The sequence below is a fragment of the Bison bison genome, unplaced genomic scaffold, assembly GCF_000754665.1.
Source record: "Bison bison bison isolate TAMUID 2011002044 unplaced genomic scaffold, Bison_UMD1.0 scf7180017864341, whole genome shotgun sequence".
NCBI classification, from domain to species: domain Eukaryota; kingdom Metazoa; phylum Chordata; class Mammalia; order Artiodactyla; family Bovidae; genus Bison; species Bison bison.
This window is the reverse complement of record NW_011494913.1, coordinates 3075291-3093791: the sequence shown is the minus strand read 5'-3', so window position 1 is coordinate 3093791 and position 18501 is coordinate 3075291. Positions and strand designations below refer to the sequence as shown.

At 43.8% G+C, this 18501-nt stretch overlaps 1 protein-coding gene across 1 annotated transcript in view; it reads left to right on the top strand.

The window, feature by feature from the left end:
* Positions 1-18501, top strand: part of GRID1 (glutamate receptor, ionotropic, delta 1) — a 686979-nt gene that overhangs the window by 445725 nt on the left and 222753 nt on the right. The window contains exon 6 of the mRNA XM_010854508.1: positions 10244-10414. Within this exon, the coding sequence (XP_010852810.1) occupies positions 10244-10414 (171 nt within the window). The remainder of the gene's footprint in view (positions 1-10243; positions 10415-18501) is intronic.

Here is an 18501-nt window from a genome sequence, read left to right as displayed (position 1 = left end):
TCATCAATTCTTCGGCGTTCAGCTTTCTTCACAGTCCAACTCTCACATCTATACATGACCACTGGAAAAACCATAGCCTTGACTAGACGGACCTTTGTTGGCAAAGTAATATCTCTGCTTTTTAATATGCTGTCTAGGTTGGTCATAACTTTCCTTCCAAGGAGTAATCACTCATCTCACATGCTAGCAAAGTAATGCTCAAAATTCTCCAAGCCAGGCTTCAACAGTATATTGTCACCCTGATTACTTAACTTCCATGCAGAGTACATCATGAGAAACTCTGGGCTGGAAGAAGCACAAGCTGGAATAAAGATTTTTGGGAGAAATATTAATGACCTCAGATGAGCAGGTGACACCACACTTACGGAAAAAAGCGAAGAACTAAGCCTCTTGATGAAAGTGAAAGAGGAGAGTGAAAACATTGGCTTAAAACTCAACATTCAGAAAACTAAGATCATGCCATCTGGTCCTATCACTTCATGGCACATAGATGGGGATACAGTGGAAACATTGAGCAACTTTATTTTGGGGGCTCGAAAATCACTGCAGATGGTGACTGCAGCCATGAAACTAAAAGACACTTGCTCCTTGGAAGGAAAGCTATGACCAATCTAGACAGTATATTAAAAAGCAGAGACATTACTTTGCCAACAAATGTCCGTAGGTCAACAAATGATATGAGTTTGAGCAAGCTCCGGGAGATGGTGAAGGACAGGAAAGCCTGACGTGCTGCAGTACGTGGGGTTGCAAAGAGTCAGACACAACTTAGGAACTGAACAACTAACAACAACAACCAGCTGGAAAAGAGGTTAATAAACATGAAAAATAGAATGATAAGCTCTACTATACTGTTGATTGGATTTCTAGAAGAAAATAGGAAATAGCAGGGAAAATAGTATTAAAAGATAGTATGGTTTACATTTCTCTAGAATTATTGAAGAAACTAAAGTCCAGATCTAGGAAGCCTAAGAATCAGGAGCAGAATAAAAATTAAAAATACACTTCATGTTGTGACTGCAGAAAACCAGAAACGGAGAAAAATCTGAAAAGTATCCATGCAGAAGAGGTCATCTTCAAAGGAATGACAGTTAAACTGAATCCTAATAACTCGAGGTTGTGGGCTGAATATGCCTGCCAATATTCTAATACCAGCCCAGTGAGACTGATTTTTGGGCTCCTGCTCTGTGGAACTGTGACCGAATAAAATTTTGTTGTTCCAAGCCACCGAGTTTGTGATAATTTGTTATTACAACCATAGGAATCTAATACACTGAACTTAAATGGAAGCAAGACTATAATGCAATATTATCTTTACTGTGCTATGAAATATACTGTTCAATTTAGAATTTTTTTATTTTAAGAATGAGATCCAAATAAAAATGCTTTTTAATAAACAAAAACTAAGTTTGTCACCAACAAACCCACATTTAAAGGAAATTCTAAATGATATACTTCAGGGCAAGAAAAATAATCTTAGACGTAAGGTTTGAGGGCTACAGAAGAATGTTTAACAAATATATCTATAAATATTGGTTAAGTAGATAAATATTTACTGTATAAAATAATGGAAATTATGTGTGATAAGAGGGCATAATGAAAACTAGAATTAAAACACTAGACATCGTTACGGCATTAGCTGAGATGATGATGATTAGAGATAAAGATTGAGAGAGTAAGAATATTGATTAATTTCACACTTATGCAATTAAAGTATTCATGATATCCAATGAAAAAATATTGGACAATATTGTTATAGCTTTGAAAAGAGAATAAGAAAATGAAAATACAAAAAAATCATTTCAAGAAGCTAAAGAGAAGGAAAAAAACAGTAAAATATGTAATGTAAATAGTATGATAAAATCAATTCATTTATATGTATGATCATTGTCCAATATAAATGAATTGAGATTTCAACTAAAATGTCTAGGATGGATATAAAAAATTGAGTATATTTTTCTTATAAGAGTCCCAACTAAAATGTGATAGAGGAAGATTGACAGCAAAGAAATAGGAAAATAACAGCGAGATACTAACCAAAATGAAAGTAGTGTGTATATTAATAGCAGTAAACTATAAGGCAAGATACGTTACTAGAAATAGAGGATGCATAAATAATGATAAAAGTTTCAGATGAGCAAGGAGTTATCATTCTAAACTTATACGTAATTAAGAAAACTCCAAATATGATTTTTGGAGATAAAGACTGAATACAAACAGAAATGGGAAAACTCCTCATCTAATGGACCTAAAAATGGGCCACTGAAATCAGCAGCAATTGGACAGTGGAAACGGAAAGCATTCATGCAAACTGTCACAAAGTGAGTCTCAATAAACTTTAAAGGATTTGAATCACACATTCCACATTCTCAGGTTATAATACGTTGAAGATTCAGTTCAGTTCAGTTCAGTTCAATCGCTCATTCGTGTCCAACTCTTTGCGACCCCATGAATCGCAGCACGCCAGGCCTCCCTGTCCATCACCAACTCCTGGAGTTCACTCAGACTCACATCCATCGAGTCAGTGATGCCATCCAGCCATCTCATCGTCTGTCGTCCCCTTCTCCTCCTGCCCCCAATCCCTCCCAGCATCAGGGTCTTTTCCAATGAGTCAACTCTTCACATGAGGTGGCCAGAGTACTGGAGTTCCAGCTTTAGCATCATTCCTTCCAAAGAAATCCCAGGGCTGATCTCCTTCAGAATGGACTGGTTGGCTCTCCTTGCAGTCCAAGGGACTCTCAAGAGTCTTCTCCAACACCACAGTTGAAAAGCATCAATTCTTCGGCACTCAGCCTTCTTCACAGTCCAACTCTCATATCCATACATGACCACAGGAAAAACCATAGCCTTGACTAGATGAAACTTTGTTGGCAAAGGAATGTCTCTGCTTTTCAATATGCTATCTATGTTGGTCATAACTTTTCTTCCAAGGAGTAAGCATCTTTTAATTTCATGGCTACAGTCACTATCTGCAGTGATTTTGGAGCCCCCAAAAATAAAGTCTGACACTGTTTCCACTGTTTCCCCATCTATTTCCCATGAAGTCATGGGACCAGATGCCATTATCTTCATTTTCTGAATGTTGAATTTTAAGCCAACTTTTTCACTCTCCTCTTTCACCTTCATCAAGAGGCTTTGTAGTTCCTTTTCACTTTCTGCCATAAGGGTGATGTCATCTGCATATCTGAGGTTATTGATATTTCTCCTGGCAATCTTGATTCCAGCTTGTGCTTCTTCCAGCCCAGCATTTCTCATGATGTACTCTGCATATAAGTTAAGGGTGACAATATACAGCCTTCATGTACTCCTTTTCCTATTTGGAACCAGTCTGTTGTTCCATGTCCAGTTCTAACTGTTGCTTCCTAACCTGCATACAAATTTCTCAAGAGGCAGATCAGGTGGTCTGGTATTCCCATCTCTCTCAGAATTTTCCACAGTTTATTGTGATCCACACAGTCAAAAGCTTTGGCATAGTCAATAAAGCAGAAATAGATGTTTTTCTGGAACTCTCTTGCTTTTTCCATGATCCAGCAGATGTTGGCAATTTGGTCTCTGGTTCCTCTGCCTTTTCTAAAACCAGCTTGAACATTTGGAAGTTCACGGTTCATGTATTGCTGAAGCCTGGCTTGGAGAATTTTGAGCATTACTTTACTAGCGTGTGAGACGAGTACAATTATGCAGTAGTTTGAGCATTCTTTGGCATTGCCTTTCTTTGGGATTGGAATGAAAACTGACCTTTTCCAGTCCTGTAGCCACTGCTGAGTTTTCCAAATTTGCTGGCATATTGAGTGCAACACTTTCACAGCATCATCTTTGATTACTGAAAAATAATTACCTCATGTTTGGAAAAATTTAAAAAATCTCTAGTAAGCTATTCATGAGTCAAAAACATTTCAAATAGGAATTTTAGAAACAATGATACAATTAATATATATGATAACTTGTGGGTCATAACTAAAGCATGTTTGATTTTTAGATCTATAGTCTTAAATAGTTCATTAGGAAAGAAAAAAATGTTTAATATTCATCAGCTAGGTTTCATATGGAAACAGCTTCAAAAATAACCACTTAATAAATCAAAAGAAAATGGAAAAATAAAAATAATAAGGATAAGAGTAGACATTGATGAAAGAGAAAACCAGCACATAAAACAGTATCTGTTAAGATAAAACTTACTTTTTAAAGGACAATTTATGAAATATACTAACTTATAGGATCAGAATAAGAGGGAAGATACACAAATACAGATTATTAGAAATGCATGATGGCACACAACTTTAGATGCATTGGAGAGAATAGAAGAAGTAGAATGACATTGTGAACAACTTATGCCAATCAAGTGAAAAATTTGGACAACATGACTAAAAATGACAGGGGGAGGAAGGCAAAATAAGAAAATTCCTATAGAAATAAGGAAATTTAATTAGTAATAAAAATCTTTTGACAAAGAAAACACCAAGTTGGATGAATTTATAGCCTAGTTTTACTTATTAATCTAGAAACTAGAGAAGGTATCTGTAGCATGTGATAAGAACTTAATATCCAGAACTGAAAAAAAGGTCCCATAGATCAACATGCAAAATATAAAACCCAGTGGAAATTATACAAAGATCACAAGCACACAAAAGGAAACAGATGACTCATGAGTGTATGAAAGATATTTAACTCTTTTAAGTATTAGGGAGTGGAAATTAAAGTCTAGTGATGTACCAGTTCATTCTCACCAGACTGGCAAATATTAGGAAGTCATAGGATATCAGGTGGGGAAGGAAATGGCAACCTACTCCAGTGTTCTTGTCTAGAAAATCCTGTGGACGGAGGAGCCTGGTGGGCTGCTGTCCATAGGGTTGCACAGAGTTGGACACGACTGAAGTGACTTAGCAGCAGCAGCAGCAGCAGGATATCAGGATCAGGAAAGGAAGAACAACAAGAACTCTTCAGCACACATGATTATAAGTGGATACAAATCATCTGGAAATTTGGTATTATCTAGTAAATTTGAATACATTCATATTCTCGTATGGTCTTCCCTTGTGGCTCAGGTGGTAAAGAATACTCCTGCAGTGTGGGAGACCTGGGTTCAATTCCTGGGTTGGGAAGATCCCCTGGAGAAGGGAAAGGCTACCCACTCCAGTATTCTGGCCTGGAGAATTCCATGGAGAAGTCCATGGGGTCACAAACAGTCGGACACGACTAAGCAACTTTCACTTTCATATTCTCCTGTGGAGGAATTCTAATTCCAGGTATGTAGAGTAATTCTTAAAGGTGTGCACCAAGACACACAGGCAAGAAAAATTGTTCATAGAAGGTTTGTTCCTAATAGGGAAGAAGCAAAAACATTCAAATGGTAATCACAATACCATGAATGCATTGTGGCAGAATCATACAATGCAGAGCATACAGCTGTGAAAATGAATAAACCAGAGCTGCATCCATCACCATGAATAGATCACAGAAACTTAATGTTAAACCCAGGGGTTTTTAGATGTTGGTGAATACTGGAATTATGTGGAGAGCTAATGTAGAACACAGAAGCTTTGCTTGTTGAAATGGGACAAGACCGGACCTCTGTAATTTTGTCAGTTCCCCAGGTGATCCTGATACACGACTCAGTTTGAGAACCACTGTGTTAAAACACAATGGTAAGAGACTGTTTAGCTTACACAGAGCTAAACACAATGTGCAAGCCTAAGATGTGTATTATCGAGGTTACATCTGTCATGGCGTGACAAAGGGAACTCCTGATGAGGAAGTGGTAAGCATTTGGGAAAGAGGCATCCAATCAAGATGCAGCTTATATTTTATTTCTTGATGAAAGGTACACTGAAATCATTTATTATTCATACTTTATGTAGGGTTTGTGCATTAAGGTCTGTCTAGTCAAGGCTATGGTTTTTCCAGTGGTCATATATGGATGTGACAGTTGGACTATAAAGAAAGCTGAGCTTTGAAGAATTGATGCTTTTGAACTGTGGTGTTGGAGAAGACTCTTGAGAAGTCCCTTGGACTGCAAGGAGATCCAACCAGTCCATCCTAAAGGAGATCAGTCCTGGGTGTTCATTGGAAGGACTGATGTTGAAGCTGAAGCTCCAATACTTTGGCCACCTCATGCGAAGAGCTGACTCATTTGAAAAGACCCTGATGCAGGGAAAGATTGAAGGCAGGAGGAGAAGGGGATGACAGAGGATGAGATGGCTGGATGGCATCACTGACTCGATGAACATGGGTTTGGGTGGACTCCGGGAGTTTGTGATGGACAGGGAGGCCTGGCGTGCTGCTGTTCATGGGGTCGCAAAAAGTTGGACACGATTGAGTAACTGACGTGAACTGAACTGAACTGTGCATTAAGATATATTTCACAAGACAAACTTAAAAAGTAATAAGGAAGATTTATTTTGAGCCTGTGCCCTTCCACGCATCAGCACTTAGTTGAGTGTATGGATATGATGTGTTACTGTTACATTGCTGCCTTGCTGACTGTGGTGAGGTCAGTGGACGTCACACAGTATACACACATTGTCTTGTTTCTTCTGCTAGTAGCACTCTCTGGAAGGAATGTTCAGCTGAGACAAAGGGAAAGTTTGTTCTCCAAGTTGTTTATGTAAATTGGCTGCTTGATTGCCCTCTGCACCTTTAGGAAGACCCAGAGTTTGATCCTCTTCCCAGTAGTCCAGAGGTTGACCTGGTGTGCAGCCTGGAAGCAGTTCCTGGCATCAGTGAGCAGGGTGTGAGCAGATACCTGTGTGCAGCCCAGTAATACTAAAGGACCTGGTGGGGCCATTGGAACAGAAGGCCTGGCATGGAGCTGAGGAGCTGACTGATGGTGCAGACTTGGGTATCTCCAAAGAAAAGGATAAATCCCTGGGAGAAGTGACCCTTTTCACTGCCTCCATGGGACCCAGGGGAGTTGCTTCAGTGGATTCTTAGCATCTGATTGCAGCTATCTCTGTACTAGATACTAGGGATAGGCCCAGAGGTGTGGTGGAGAAGGCGATGGCACCCCACTCCAGTACTCTTGCCTGGGAAATCCCATGGATGGAGGAGCCTGGTGGGCTATAGTCCATGGGGTCGCGAAGAGTCGGACACGACTGAGCGACTTCCCTTTCACTTTTCACTTTCATGCACTGGAGAAGGAAATGTCAACCCACTCCAGTGTTCTTGCCTGGAGAATCCCAGGGACAGTGGAGCCTGATGGGCTGCCATCTGTGGGGTCGCACAGAGTCGGACAGGACTGATGTGACTTAGCAGCAGCAGCAGAGGTGTGGGGAGGTGGCTAGTAGTGCTTTGAATCAGAGTGACTGGGTGAGAACAGGACTGTGGGAGATTATGCAGAGATCCTTACGGCAAGGGAGGCGTATAGCAGCTAATGGGTTGGAGGAAGCTATGCCAAGTTCTCATCTCTGTCCTGGGAAGGTAGAATTGGAAAGGAATGGTCTGGAGATCAGGGCTACTTGCGGGAGGGCTTGACTTGCGGGACCCTTGACTAGGTCCTGGCTGCCCTGACATCAATCCCCCCATATGCTGCTGCATATTGTAGGGAAGTGAGAAAGGTACTGTGTTCTCCTATCAGTCAGGCCCCCTACAATTTCCAAGGTTATTGTTGCGGGGTAGTAGGGAGGGTTCATTGCCGTTGACTCTCCTATCTGGAAGTTAAGGGTGCAGGAGAGGTTTAATTAAAGAGTTTCTATGGTAACCCCTGCCATCCAGCTGCTGCTGCTTCTGCTAAGTTGCTTCAGCCGTGTCCGACTCTGTGCGACCCCATAGACAGCAGCCCACCAGACTCCCCCATCCCTGGGATTCTCCAGGCAAGAACACTGGAGTGGGCTGCCATTTCCTTCTCCAATGCATGAAAGTGAAAAGACAAAGTGAAGTCGCTCAGTCGTGTCTGACTCTTTGTGACCCCATGGACTGCAGCCCACCAGGCTCCTCCGTCCATGGGATTTTCCAGGCAAGAGTACTGGAGTGGGGTGCCATCACCTTCTCCGCTATCAAGAGTAAGTGAGAAAAACAAAAGGTATGTCACATATCCATTTCTTAAGTGTGCTGACTTTGAGGAACCCTCTTACGCATAATTTGAATTGTTTCCTCATGACCTTATGATTTTTCTAGGTTACCTCCCACCCATGAAGACCTCACCTCTATATTCCTTCTTCAAGTAAAGCTGACCATGCTGCTCACTGGTCTTTCTTACAGTTTTATTTTTTAGTAGGTTAGAACATGAGTTCTCTCATCCTGCTATCCTACTTGGGGCAATGTGTCCATTAGCAGGGCAGCTAAGAGCAGGGCACAAATGTCCAGGCTCAGCTACATTCTCTGCTTTGTTTTCTGGAGCCCAGCTGGATCCTGGGCTCTTCTCACTTGGTTGTCCAAAGATATGAACATTTTGCAATTTCCTCACCATTGATTGTCAGTTGGTCCCAATCCAATATGATCATCATTCCTTAAACAGACTTGTCCGAAATACAAAGTTTAAGTGGTTGAAACCCAGATTCAGTATGTATAAGCACTTTAATTCTTTAGAAATGCCTGCAGTTTTGCACATTTGGGAACTATTGATCATTCTAAAAGGATTCAACTCTTAATTTCTTCCTTTCTCCCAGATCTAGTACATGGTTATAACTGACCAGTCTATACCCTTATATTGAGTACCTAGGACAGTTCCTGAGAGTGCTTTGTTTACCTTTAAATCCTTAAACGTGTTATGTTCTTGTTTATGTGATTCTGCAAATTCTCGATCACTATTTCTAACCTCATTAACTCCATTTGTACCATCTCATTGTCTCAAAGCTAGGCTGTGTCATCTGCAAGGAGGAAGACTTAAGGCCAATTTTAAAACACAGTTATTCATGGTTAAAATCTTGACTTGCAACCAACACAGATAGAGTCACTTCTTAGAACCAGTGAACCAGAGCTTTCTTAACCTCTCTTCCACCATTAAAACCCTTGGTGAATGTTCATTTTTTATAGTCCCTTTGTTGATCTCAGACATGGACCTGTTTTGTTACTCTCTAATCCTCTCTCTGTACAGCAGTCAGAGATTTTTAAAAATGTAAATTTGATTGTGGCTTATTGGGGCATAAGATCTTTCAAGTGCTTCTCATCATCTATAGTGTGAATGTTTTAGCAATATTTCCTGAACCCCATAACCACATCTGGTCTAGGACACAGATCCCACACTGCCTTTGATCATTCCTCTCTCCTGCCAGTGGCCCTGCCCCTCCCTAGGTTGGAGGGACACAGTGCTGCCTGAACCATTGCCTCCATCTTCAGCAGTACACAGCAGTACTACCACCAACTCGACTCTTCACTGTCCTGCCTGCTCGCCTTTACAAGCGAACACTTTGCCTAATAAGTTCATCCTTCAGGTTCAGCTTCAGTGCTAATTCCTCACAGAAGCCTCATCCTGGGAAGAGCTCCCCTTGGCCTGCTCCCTTTGCTCTTTTTATGCATCGGAGTGCTCATTTTAAATATGGTAATAATAGGACCTACCTCATAGAATTCCTAAGGCTGTTGCAAGTACAAAATGAGATAATGTGTGTAAAGAACTTAGCATATGGGCCCATGTGGAAGTTCGATGGGTTCCTTTGCTCCTAGATTTCGGTATGACATCACTCCATATATTTCAGCCTATGTTGACCTTGAGTTTCACCAGAGGGAATTAAGCCTGACTCATTCACAGCTATACCCCAGTCTTAACATGGAACAAAACACTGAAGAGCTGTTGGGTAGATTTTGTGCAATGAATGAGTGGATGAATGAATGGATATATTTTAAAATTTTGTATGTATGCAAATCTTTAAAAAAATCTAATTGTTAAAGAATTATGGGAAATTTAATGCATTTTGTTCAGCTCTGTCAGAGGAAGCCACTTTTCCTTGTCTACATCAGGTAGACAACTCCCAACAGGAAACTGAGCCTTTTATCCCAGCTAATGCCTCTCATGACACTTGACAGTATTGGTTCTTTTAGGGTTTGACTCCATGGAAGCCAGTGCATTGGTGGTTTAGCTGCAGATTATCTTTTTCTGTCCTTCAGGGAAGGTGTTGAACAATCCTGTTTGCATTTTAGGGTAAACAAGTATTATTTGTAAGTAAGCAGCTAATAAGGCTCTTTGACCTTGAGCCCAAACTCATAACCCCTTTGGCATTAACTATTTGGGCTGTCAACTTAGACATCTACTGGTAAGTCTTCTGCAGAGATTATGAGGTCATAAGTCAATGGTAAGCATTTCTGGTTATCTTCCCAGGAAATCAGTGACCCAGAGATCCTGGATCTGGTCCACAGCGCCCTTGGCAGGATGACTGTGGTCCGGCAGATCTTCCCTTCTGCAAAGGACAACCAGAAATGCATGAGGAACAACCACCGCATCTCCTCCTTGCTCTGCGACCCCCAGGAAGGCTACCTCCAGATGCTGCAGGTCAGTGCTGGCCTCCTAAACTTCTTCCAGGAGGGAGTCTCACCCATACCCTTGGCCTGCCTCGTGCATCAGTGTGCCTCAGCTCTAGTTGAGCACACTTCCCCACCAACTGTAATTATTAGAACTCTGTGCTGAAATTGAAACCAGTCAACTGGGCAATACCTCTAAGCACATTAGCAGGCAATTATGGCCGATGTCAGCAGATGCAGCATATTAGCTCACTGGGTGCCTCTTGTATTTAAAAGTTGTACACTTAGGGAGTAAGGAGAGTCCTGTATCTTAAGTTTCTGTGATGGCTGTGTTAATGGGGAATGATTTCATCTGTCAGAACTGGGGACAGAGCCTTCCTGTGGCGAGTCATGATTTTGAACCTGTTTTAAGTTCTTCTCTGTAGAAAGTCAAAAATATGGAAATAACTGGGAAACGTCTCCCCTCATCTTCTGAATGCTAAGTCTTAAGTCAACCAGAACACTACTGGAATCCTAGCTGAGCAGGAGGGCGCAAAAGGTAGAAACATTACTTGCCCACCTGTTCCCTTCCTTCCAAGATGAGAAACACAGAGTGTGTATGATTAGTCCCCCCACTAGTCTTTGACATAGGTGCAATCAACCTAAGAGAAGAGGTTAGCTTCTCTTAGGCCTGGGAGGTGCATGTGGAGCTGTGCACCCATTGTGAGAGGTGGTTTTCTTCCTGGATATTTGGGGGTAACGGTGAAGATTGTCTGTTGGTAGACTGGCATCTGAAACTCCACTAGGAACATGGTCCCTAAGAAAATTTTCTTTCGATGCTTGGTGGGAACCATATAACAGAAGGAAATTTTTCCCACCTGGGTTTGTGAAAAGTACTCATAATTTATGCATGGGATATGGTTGCCACTCAGTGTTTAAAACTAGTTTACCCCTTCTTTCCACCTGGCATAGGGACTATAGGGCAGTGATGGGCTGTGTCTGCCTATAGAGTATCAGTCCCATCCCAGTACATCTTGGTATCATCTAATCATGGGGCATATATTTTGGGAGGGGAGGTTATTATAATCTCTAGAATGAACTATGTACGTGTGTGATTTGTCAAAGTACCAAATCCATGCTATAATCTTAATAGGGGAGAGAGGAAGCATTCTCCCACAGATGGCAAATGCTAGAAATATGTTCTTGGTTGATAAGGAAACATAGACGACATCAGGATTTCATTGGAGTAACTCCCACTAGCCCCACATCCACTGCTCCAGGGAGACATCACAAGGTCTGGGATCTTTCACAGATGGTGAGGGGCTGACCAGGAAAGTAGATGAAAGACCTCTGTAGGGTTCATGGGCTCAAAAGCCCTGGGCATATGCAGCAGGCGTGGAAAGTGCTTTTATTTTAGGGCGCTGCTGTCCTGCTCTGCCTTCCTCTTTTCTAGAGTTTGGAAGAAGAGCTGAGGGCCTCTCACACTGCCTCTGTATTTAGCACCTCACTCTCCATGTGGATGGAAGCGTAGTGTGACCACGTGGCCCAGGCAATGTATGCTCGTCCCCACCCGGGGCTGGAGGGGGAGGTGCCTGCCACTCTCTGTGGGGGCCAGACCCCGAGGGGGTCTCACTCCCAGGAAGGTCTCTGTGGGTTCTCTCTCCACAAAAGGCTTCATCCTTCCCCAAAGACACACCAGCCCTGTTCCACCCTGCGCCATACCCCCTGTTCATTTCCCCATTTCTTTCTTGCCTTACCATACTTATTCTACTACACAAGAAAAGAGGGCTGCTTCCTATTTCACCAACATGTCCTGCCCTGGCAGGGTGGAGGGAGAGAGACAAAGTATGTCTCATCAAGGTCTTGATTACTCATTTTGCCATGGACAGGAAGCTCAGGTGAGCTCTTTCGTCCATATCAGTCACATTGGATGTAAAGAATCTGTCCTGGAGGACAAGAGAGGAAAAGACACTGATTGTAGCAGAGAGGAATGCAGTAGAGGACTTTCTGAAATGACACACATTTATTAGGAGGATGAACAAAGCCATGGCTCTTCGGTGGGTGGCTAATCGTCAGGTGAGGTCAGTGCAATATCAAACACAGAATCCTGGCCACCCTACCTCTCTCTGTTTCTGATGAGATCCAGACACCATATGAAGAGCAAGATTGAAGAGCTACATCACAGATCTTGTAGCAGTAGTGGTAGCCACAGTAGCAGCAGTAATAGCAGCAGTAGTAGTAATAGCAGTGGGAGCAACAGTGATAGTAACAGTAACAGAAGTAGCAGTAGTAGTAGCAGTAGTCACAGAGGCAGCACCAATAGCTATAGTAGTATTAGTAGAATCAACAGTATTAGTAGCAGTAGCAGCAGTGGTAATAGCGTCATAAATGGTGTCATATCAGTAGCAGCAGCAACAGCAGTGATAGTAATAGCAATAGCAGTAGCACTGATAGTAGCAGTAGTCACAGTAGTAACAGCTATAGTAGTACCAGTAGTAGTAGCAGTGCTAGTAGCATTAGCAGCAGCAGTAGTAATATTAATAGTAGCAATAGCAGTATCAGTGGTAATAGTAGCAGCAATAGCAGCAGCAGCAGTAGCAATAGCAGCAGTAGTATAATAGTAGCAGTAGCAACAGAAGCAACAGTAGCTATAGTAGAAGAAGAAGTAGCAGCAACAGCACAGGACCCAGGTTGCTTGGGTTCAAATCCCAGTAAATCTAGCTACTAATTATTTATTATTATTTATTTGTCATTCTATGCCTCTGCTTCCATCTCTGTACACTGGGGATTCAAATATTCCCTACTCCTCAGAGTCATAATGAAAATAAATGAGAGGATGTACAGAAAGCAACGAGAACAAGGCCGAGCTATTAACAGAACTGTCCTTCTAGAGGATGTGGCCAGGTGTGCTTAGGTTTCCATGGGAAGACTGAACACGGCCTCATTATTTTTTGTACAGTGTGATGTAGTCTACTTTTGTCCTGAGCACGCTCTTTGAAAGTCTCACAGTGGGTGGGAGAGCTTCACTTCTGTCTGGCCCCTCATCACCGGTGTTGAGCATCACTTACCATCGCCTCAGTCATGCAGGAACTTGGTCAGTGCTGCCTTGGGTGGGAGAGGGGAGGCCAGTGTCTTTGCAGCCTGCATAGCTCTTCAGACAAGACCCTGCTGCTTGGAGATTCCGATAAGGACTAATGGGGTAGATCTGTTAAGAATGCAGGTCTTAACATAAGTTAAACTGTCTCTGGAAGCCTCTTTATATATCTGTAAATAAAATACTTTATTAAATGAATCTATCTCCATTTGTTGCATCTGCTTCCTTGTACAGGCTCTGACGAGAGGCAAATGTGGATTTATTTACTCATCCCACCCAACAACCATTCGGGCAGCTTGTAGATTCATCTCATTTACAAGCCATTCCCTTCAAGTTTTCTCTGTAGCTATTACCACTTCTTTCTTTCTTAATGACAGTGTAGAAGGCAAACTAATTTCTACTAGCCTCTAGCTGTGAGATTTATTGAGAAGATTCTAACATGTTTAGCACAACCAACTGAAGGGGAAAAAAAATACAACATTGATGTCATGGATTATTAACTTTGTCTTGATGGAATTAATGAAAATTCTTTTGGAAATGGAGCTCTCAAGTCCATCTTTAGTTCTTCCCCCAGACAGCTTCTCTTGGGATGATAATTCTGGGTTAGAAGTTTTCAAGAAGACTATCAAAAGCAGGGAATTTTTGCAAGATCATCCATGTCTCTGCTTCTGCACTGAGCTGACCTCAGAAGCTCCATCTTCTTCTATTAGGCCTGTGGTCAGGGCTTTTTGTGCTGCAAAGCCAACCAGGCACTATTATAGCAAATCAGTTTGGTTCCTATTTAGTAAAGAGAACATCTTTTGGAAGAAAAGTACCTCAGTAAGTGGCTTCTATTGGCTCCAAAGCCATGCTTTTGCAGCGTGCAGTGCTTTGTTTATTTTTCCCTACAAAGCACTGTCTTATTTGGGTGCTTCTCGTTCTTGTTTTCTCAACAGGTTTGTTTAGGGGTTGTCTGACCCGGCCAGTGATAAAAAGGACAACAAGACCCTAAGAACCCCTGAGGCTTTGCTCAGATTTTATGGGCAGCCTTGCTCAGAGAAGCATCTGAACCATCCTTGGTCTTTAGGACTGCATTGCCTGATGACTTCAGCGCTACAATTAACCTAACAGATGAATTGTCACATTGTTACTCCACTTCTATTCAAATGTGTTTCCAAAGTGGGACAGGCAAATGATAGAAGCTGTATTGTCTGGTCACTGTGGAGCCCGAACCTTCAATTAGGCTGCAGGAGCTAATGTGGTATTATCATAAAATGCTCCCTTAGGTTGGGATTTCTCTTGTTTGAGAATTTTAAAATGATAAGATGGCTTAATAGATGGAATCATTGCTCCCTCATTCAACCTGTTACAGCATTTTGACCCCACTCCCCACACCACCGCCTCTTACATCCCTATTTCTTTAAGGCTTTCTGCACACTTGTCCCAAGCTGACAAGTTTCGTGTCAACCTGCCTATAGAAGCCTTTCCTCTGCAGCAGCACCGAACCTCTTCACACCAGAGTTACTTTGGACTTCATGTCATTTTCGCTGGTTTACTTCACCCTAAAGACCCAGATGGAACATGTAGTGACCAGCATGGATCGATGCCTTTGTCAGAGACAGGTGCACAGGTGGTCCCCTTGGGTGCAGCTGGTTGCCGTCCTGGCCACGGGTGGCTATATGAACAGCTGGAGGCCAGAGAGCCTTGGGTATAGCAAATGACCCTCAACGCTCCACCCTCCTCGCATCTTGGATTCAACATGAGGAGAGCTCCCGCCACTGTCTGCCCTCTGCCACCATCTGTTCCCTTCTCAGGCCGGGACATGGCTTCCCCTCTCAGGACAGGTAGGCTGGCAGCTGGTTGGCAGAGAGGCCGCACCTGGAGATGGATTTCTCGAGCTGTGCCATCTGGGCATCGGCTTGTCCTCCCAGCGGGTCCCTCTGCTGGTCTGAGTGTGCTGGATGGACAGAGCCTGTCTGAGAATCTGGTCAGAGGTCAGTTCCTGCTGTTGGCCTCTGTGAGGTCTCTCTGCACAGTCCACTTTGCTTGATTAATGATGGAGGCAAGAGAAAACCAGGCTCTTTGGAAAGCTGGAGGAAATGCAGCCTTTCTTAATGAAAACATTTCTCGCATTGCCAGCTTTGGTGTTGGGCAAATAATGGTCTGGTGGTGAGATGCAGCTGGCCCACATGGCTGTGACTCTGGCCTTCCATCCATCTTCCCACGCCTTCCAGGATGACTTGTACCTTGATAATGTAAATGCCCAGCACCTCCCTGGGCCCTTGAGTATAAGGGAGGCAAGGCTGGAGCAACCTAATATGATTTGCCTAAATTCTGATATACTGTGGAGAAATGTGCATGGAGCTCTGGGAGGGCAGATAGCTGGCACCCTAGCAGAGCCATCGTCATCCTCGGGGGCCTCTCCCTTCCACTCTGATGGGGATGCACACAGGGCTCAGCCTGCTGAGGGTCAGATAGAACCAAATGTGTATGGCTCTGCTGAAGAGCTCAGCACATTTCATGGGAGTGGGGCGGGGGGTGGGGGGGCTCTGTTTCCATTACTGCTGGCCCTCATCCTGCTTCTAGGGACTCAGTGAGTAAGTAAACAAATCACCTGGGCTTCTGATGGGACTGCCGCTACCCCATCTAGTACCAACCCAGATGGGAAATCAGAGCCTTTCCTGGTTTCAACAAGACAATACATCTCAGTCCCAGAGATGGTGTCGCACGTGGTGGGCCTTGGAGTGGGGCTTTTGCATTGTAGCCGCACAAACAGCTTCTCAGGTTCTAAGTCTTCCCCGATGAGATATGACTGCTCCTCAGCTGCCCCATCCCCCCCATCCCCCCCATCCTGTGCTTCATCCTTTCTCCGCATCCTGCTACCTCCCTTTCCGATCACCCTCTATTTTCCCCCCACTGGGTCTTGACTCCAAAATAAATTCTCCTTATTTTCTCATGAAGATCAATTTAACAGTTTTACTGGTAGCCTTTGCTCCTGCTGACACAAGGTATTTTCTTAAATAAAATATAGTTACTGATGTAGTGGGGATTCTTGGTGTTAACTCTTAGGAAAAAAAATCTATCTTTCCATCCTTGGTCCTCAGTTGGCTTCATGTGATTGGTCTTTAATTATACAGCAGCCAGGAATGTCTACCTGGGTTTCTTAAAAGCTGAAGCCCAGTCAGGAACTCATAGCTGAATTCTCTCTTATGTCTCCTGCAGATGTGACCTCACCTTCCTTGTTTCCCATCTGAGGACCTGCCTCTTACATAGGGGACTGACTTTGGAAAGACAAGCATTGCCAGGATGCCCCCATCCCATGGAAGCATATAACCCATATTCAGATTACAGATGGACAGTTCCACATAGAATGTATCCATACAGAGGTCCTATTCCCTTTCACAGTGTGGCTTCTCCCCTCGATCACTTTTATTCTAAGAGGCATCCTCTTTTCAAACACTTTGACATCTCTTTGTTTTTTCCTAAGAACCGATTTAAAACTATTCATTCAACATCCATTAATTCCGCAGACACACCTTAAGCACTTATTATATGCCAGTTCTTATGTTAGACATTTCACAAATGTTGTCTCTCTGATTCTCACAAACTCCAAATAAATCAGAAATTTTAATCTCCATTTAGTAACACTTTCCAGTTATAGAGAATGTCATGTGTCAAGGCCCAGAAGCCAAGGAAGGCAGGAGTTGAGTTTAATGTGTCTGAGGCAAGAAGTACTGGGAAATCAATTAGGGAGGAGAGCAGTGCCAGGGAACGGAGGCCAGGGTGGGTAGCCCTCGGGGATATGACAGGGCAGAATGTGCCTATGGTGGGATTGACAACTCAGTGCAGGGTGGAAGCGGAGGGCCTGGGCTGGGAGACAAGGTAACCGGGGATTGCCATATCGCTGGGGAGAAATAAGGGCATTTGAACTATGTGGAGGCTGTGGGAAGTGACCATGTAGAGACGATGTTTGGAAGCATCCCCAGGGGTGAAACTGCTAAGCCCCGGCAGGGAATGGACAGCTGGTGACAGGGTGCAGGGCAGGGCACCTCCCACAGGTACAGGGCTGCAGCTGTCCCTGTTCTAGCTCTAGTCCCCTCCTACCTGTCCTCTACCCTCCCCCGTGCACCTGCATGGTCTTAGTGCTGGACTGGCTGTGCCCTGGACTCTCATGGCTGAGCCAGCCCTGCAGTGCAAATGTCAGGCTTTAAAGTGCGCCCAGCCATCTCCCTTTCAGGAACCTGGGTCAGGGATTTGTGCAGGCCCTCACTCCGGGCCTTCCTGTATTGGCAGCTTGTATAATGCACCCCGAGAGCAGAGAAGTGGCCTTTTCCTCAGAGGGCAGCCCTGCAACACCTTAGGCCATACAGACCCAAAAGGCCCAGCTCAGGTCCAGGGCACCATGGCAGTTGTGACCTTGCTGCTGGGCCAGGAGGAGGCCAGGGACCTGCACCCAGGTGAGCAGCTTTCTGTGCTGGTTCTGATCCCCAGGGCTGATCCCTGCTCAGTCTTTTGACCCTGAAGCTGCAGGAGCCATGTATGACCCCTGCTTGCCCTTGAAAAGCTTTCAGGCCAAGGGGCATTGGAGGAGAGGCGAGTGGTGTTGGCAGATCAAAGTTTCTTTTCACAATAGCCTCCACGCTTCTGCGTGACAGACTCACACCGGGCCCTGGCCACTGGAGACACCCCTGGCTGACAAGCTCTCTGCTGACCCACATTGAAGTCAGGAGCCTGCCTGGGTCCTTTGTTTCTCCTTCTATTCCTTTCTGTCCCTGTTCCCTCCAAAAATAAAACTAAATTCAGAGAGCTTGGGATGGTACTTGGCTACTTGGCACCAGGGTTATCCCTATCTGCATTTCACAGGGATATTTCACAGGGTGAGTAAATCAAAACCGCCCACTGCACCTCTCCAGGGACACTGAACATACTGTATGTTATTGTAATCAAGATAAGGCTAGAACTTTTAAAAATCATTTTTGTCTTTTTTTTTGGCTGCATTGCACAGCATGCAGGATCTTGGTTCCCCGACCAGGAATCAAACCTGTGCCCCTACAGTAAAAGCGCAG